Source organism: Pituophis catenifer, unplaced genomic scaffold (genome assembly GCF_029215685.1).
Source record: "Pituophis catenifer annectens isolate HBS135680 unplaced genomic scaffold, rPitCat1.0.hap2 SCAF_2, whole genome shotgun sequence".
Lineage (NCBI taxonomy): Eukaryota > Metazoa > Chordata > Lepidosauria > Squamata > Colubridae > Pituophis > Pituophis catenifer.
The window spans coordinates 124,391,431-124,396,304 of record NW_027256882.1 but is presented as its reverse complement, the minus strand read 5'-3'; the positions used below and the strand labels follow the sequence as shown (position 1 = coordinate 124,396,304).

The window sequence follows — 4,874 nt, the reverse complement described above, 5'->3', positions numbered from 1 at the left end:
AAATCCTCTGCCTAGCTCTCCAATAAGTCAGAAATAAAAAAGTTTAAGATACAATGGATCTAAGTTACCAGTACTTAGTTTCAGTATACCGTATTTCAGCTAATGGACATGGAACAGCAGGGCCCAAAAAAATGGTATCTTCCTGGTGACTCCTCCCCAAGTACCAAACAGAGAAGGAGAAAACTTCAGTCCACAAACAAGTTCCTCCACATTCACTCCTTGGGAGCCACCCTTCAGGTCACTTGCTCTTCTTAAAGGTCTGATGCAAGACGCAGCATAGTTCTAGTGTGTGCCACCCAGCAACCATCTCTAGTTATATAGGCAAGCTGATTTCTAGGGTGCTGGGAAGATCAGACCTAGAACAACTGAGTCCATGGAAAGGTGCTTGGGGAAGGCTTGGTGCCTTGAAAGAAGATACTTCTGAGGATATTCTTTATGGGGCACCCTGCGGAGTCTCAGAAAACAATCTCCTTTCAATGATCTCCATGGATGAAGCATATCTGAGCATCTTTTGATATGTATGTATGTAACTATGACATTGGTGTCATACCAACCAAATAATGCAGTACTATATTGGGAGTAGCTAATGTGTATTTTATCCTCATTTTTAAAAATTTTGCTGCAATTTGAAAAGTGGTGGTAGTAATTTATATTATATCGTTATGTTGTTGATTGTTAGCTAACATGGATATAGGAAGAAATGGGTTAAGTGAAACTATTTTGGCTGACAAATGGGTTAGGAAAGTGTGTGTGTGTGTGTGTGTGTGTGTGTGTGTGTGTAACAATCACAAACAGGATTTAAAATTACATTGATGAAATACAGTTGACATGATTCCTTCCCATGAATTTAATAACTTTCCTGTTTTGCCAGTTTGGTAGGGCTGTAAGGGCTACGTACAAGGCTTTGTGGGACCAAATACGGTCCCAGGTTACATTAGGTTGTACAGCCTTGTCTAAATTGCACCTCTGTGGATCCACAGATGGATGGTACAGGGAGCCTCTGGGTTTGGGACAGCAGCTCCTCCCAACTGCTTGGAATCAAGTCTTGTCTTACATTCACATGTTCTTCTTCATCCTGTAGCTGTTTGATTACAAATCTGTTTGTTCTGCTTTTTATCCAGCTTGGTTCACAGAAATGATCTAAGAGGGCAGGGATGTCTCAGAGCAATACTAGCAAAGAAGCTCCTGCCGCCCCCCCGGGTGAGTGCCCTGTGTGTTATGAAACATTTCAGTCCCCAAAAGTGTCCCGCCGGATGCTGAGCTGCGGCCACACATTTTGCCATGACTGTTTGGTCAAGTGTCTGCTGTCACATGAAGAAGGCCATCTGCAAAACACCCTTACGTGTCCCATCTGTCGCTTTGTGACCTTTCTCTGCAATAAAAAGGACTGCTGGCCTTCCAAGAGTCCATCCTCTTTGGAGTTGCCCCTCTCACCTTCCTCGTTGCCACTCACCTGTGGAGTGCCACCCAGCTTTGCAAATACTTTGGTGGTTCCTGGCCATTTCCTCTTGCCGCTGCACAATTATGACAGACACCAAGGTTCGCAGAGGTATCCTACCATGGACTCCGTTGTGCGGCCCAGTGGCCTGGAACATGAATCTCATATCTTCATTATTACTCAGTGTGGAATGCCGCTAATTGATGAGGACTATGTTACCATAGCTCAAGATCACGGAGAAGCTGCTGAATCAGAGACATCACACTGTCCTGGAATGGGCTGCTTCCAGTCTCCTATTATGATGGCCGTTTTCCTTATCTCTGCTGTTGCTCTGTTGGGGGCTGTGCTTCCCTGGCTTCTGCTTGTGAGAAATAATGAATGAACATGTTGGATGAATCCTTCCATTTCCAAGGTGGGACTATTCCATGATGAAGATTGCTCGTTGCTGCATCTACAACAGTGGTGGGTTGCTACTATCAGGCGAACTGGTGGCGGCGGCGGCGGGAGGCTCCTCCCACCTGCCCAGACACTTCTGCACATGTGCAGAACCTTCTGCGTATGTGCAGAAGTGTTGCACGCATGCGCAAGCACACCCATGAGCAAACCGGTAGCGACAGGTTTCGAAACCTGCCCCTGATCTACAAGTATGGAAGCCCAAATGTTTGTAGTGTCCAGATGGATGGGAAATCTTATGAAGGAACTGGGAATTGCAGAAAATGGTATTTGTATTATTCTTCCCTTGTCAGGGTTAATAGTATCCTTACTTCAGAGATGCAAGGAAGACCACCAAGAGAAATGATTGATCTTATACTAAGATAACTTCCATTCCTATTACATCCTCTTGTTTAATTGTATTGGCCTCCAGTTCCATGACATCCAGACAGCAGGTTAATGGCTGCGCTAGTGATTATGGATATTGTAATCTGATCTATTTGGACGGTGCTGAGGTGAGGGAGGATACAGGAAGGCAATTATTCATGGTCCTAGTTATATGGTAGATGCCTATCTGCCCTTCCTCTGAGTTGCTCAAAGCTTTATGAAAGTTCTACAATTCCCAATGAGGTCAGATCAGATCAGAGATAGAAATATTTCTCAAGTTTATCCAATAACATTCCTTGCTGTTCCAGAATCTTTCCTGTCAACAGTCTTTATATCTCATTTGTGTCTGCAGGTCAGCTTGAATCCTGTGCACAGGGAGATTGTTTTCAGAAACAGTTCTAGCCTACTTAATTCCACCTTTCATTTCAGTGTCCATTGTAATTAAAGAAACAAACCTGTTCAAAAGAAGTTTATGGCAGCCTAGGCAGCAAGGAACCTTTTGAGCTTATTCCATTCAAATTCCAACTCTCCCATCACATAGTTCTAGAATATTAACTCAAAAGGATTTTTATCGCGTGGACCAGCAAAGCCTGAATTTCTACATATATAATTGGGCAGAAATGATCTTTTGAAATGTTTCATTATATTACGGGCATAGAAATAGCTACTTGCTTAGTCTGTTCTCAAGGCAAAAGCACAGTGCAAGTAAGGCAGATGTGGCTGGTTGGGATGCTGTTGAGCCAGGTCTGAGCAAGATATCCATTCTATACAGTACTGTATTTCTATTGATCGCTACTGATGCTGTGGTAGGCTACCTACTATTGTACTACATGTGTAAAGTATCAGTCACTGTGATATTTTAAAGCTAGATTTATATTATTTTTGTAGTTTCTAAGTTTTGTTTTCTACTTTTGATAATTGTTGTTACAACTAGGATTAATAAAATAATTCCATTTTGGCTGCAGCTTTAGCACATGGTCTACTGTAGTTTTCAAGAGCAGTTTTACCAAATTGTCTTTTCTTCACTCCAAAGCCTAATATCGCCAAAATCTTTGCTAACTTGCCTAGGCAGGAATCCCTTCTTGTGAATCTCACTGTTGAATATACAGTCAATAAGCGCCCCTTATGGGCAATGAAGAGAACATCACATGTATAATTTCCAAAGCCAGCTTTCCCCAACCAGGCAAACTCCAGACTAGCTAGGAATCCTGGGAGTTGTAGTCTTAGTATATCAAGAGGTACCATATTTGGAAAGTCTGCTGGGGAACTGCAGGGAACATGTGTCTTGGCATCATAATGGCAGGCACCACCAGGCAATTGAAGCCCTCTTTTTTTTTACATGCTTGTGATATTTGTGATGTTGACATGAAGTTGCCATGGTGAACTAAGGAATTGTTCAGCTGTGGTTAGAGTTGTAAATATTCCATCTTAAAATAAATTAAAAACAAATTGAGGAGTTCATACAACATACACAACTGTTATCCCAAGTCAAATATCTTACACTGATTCCTCAATAGCACACATGCCCTTTTAAAAACAATACAATATTTTTAAAGGCTAGTAGTAGTAGTAGTTGTTGTTGTTGTTGTAGTAATATTAACAACAACAACAACAACAACAACAACAACTTTATTGTCATTGTACGTGTATACACAGTATACCCATACAACGAAATTCACTTAACACCCAAAGACCAGGTCCAACACACATAACAATCCCCAAACACACTCCTGCCAACCACAATTCCCAACCCCTAAACCACCCTAAATCACCCCTAAACCACAGTACAGACATTCTGTAAAAGTACTGTAAATGTGAGTTACCCAGCAAATCCTGGGCTTCATCTTAAAAAGAACATGGAAAATACCTTTAGAAATCTTGACGTTTTTCACATTCGGCAAGTTGCAAGTTATTATTCGATGAGTCAGAATATGTAACCTGGATGTCAAATGTTCACCAAGAACTAAACTAGAACTGGGTTCAGAAAGGTATAATTAGGATCTTCCAGGACTTTAAAAAGAATTGAAGAAGGAACATGCACCCCCAAATGGCTTCTGAGAGGATGAGGAATTTCTGAAAGGATGTGTTTTCAGCAATGACATGGTCCCCTATATCCATACATACTATTAGCTCCATGGGGAGCAAAAATCTGCTGTATCATTTTTTTAAGAGAGGAAAGAGAAGTGGAGTATTGGGTATGATTTCTAAATGTTCCACTTTTAATAGGAGAAGGAAGATTATCTCCATACTGGAGAAGATGCTTGTATTACGTATAAAATTTTATAAGTGAAGGGTGTTGTCAGCTGAAAGCATAACGAATAGCCAAGTCAAAAGGTTTGGTCTGGTAGATAGCAAAGATTCTTGATAAAGTTCCCTAAAATTTAAGAATGGGATCCAGGAATCGTTATTCCTCTATTTGATGCAGATCTGGAAACCAGCAAGGTATAGCATGAATATCAGGAGAGTCCTATGAGAACTCATCAAAGTCTCCTTAGTCCAGCATTTTGTTTCTCACATTTGGCAACTGCTGCCTGAGAAGCTCACAAGCCAAAAGAAGGGAGCTACATCATGTTCCTTCTTGCTGTACTCTCCAATTGCCATTCAACATCAGCTCCCC

At 41.4% G+C, this 4,874-nt stretch overlaps 1 protein-coding gene across 1 annotated transcript; it reads left to right on the top strand.

The window, feature by feature from the left end:
- The first annotated feature begins 492 nt into the window (after positions 1-492).
- RNF222 (ring finger protein 222) lies at positions 493-1,820 on the top strand. Its single transcript, XM_070934471.1, has 2 exons — positions 493-522; positions 1,122-1,820. The coding sequence occupies exon 2, from the start codon at positions 1,155-1,157 to the stop codon at positions 1,818-1,820; it is 666 nt and encodes a 221-aa protein (XP_070790572.1). The 5' UTR covers positions 493-522; positions 1,122-1,154.
- The last annotated feature ends 3,054 nt before the right edge of the window (positions 1,821-4,874 follow it).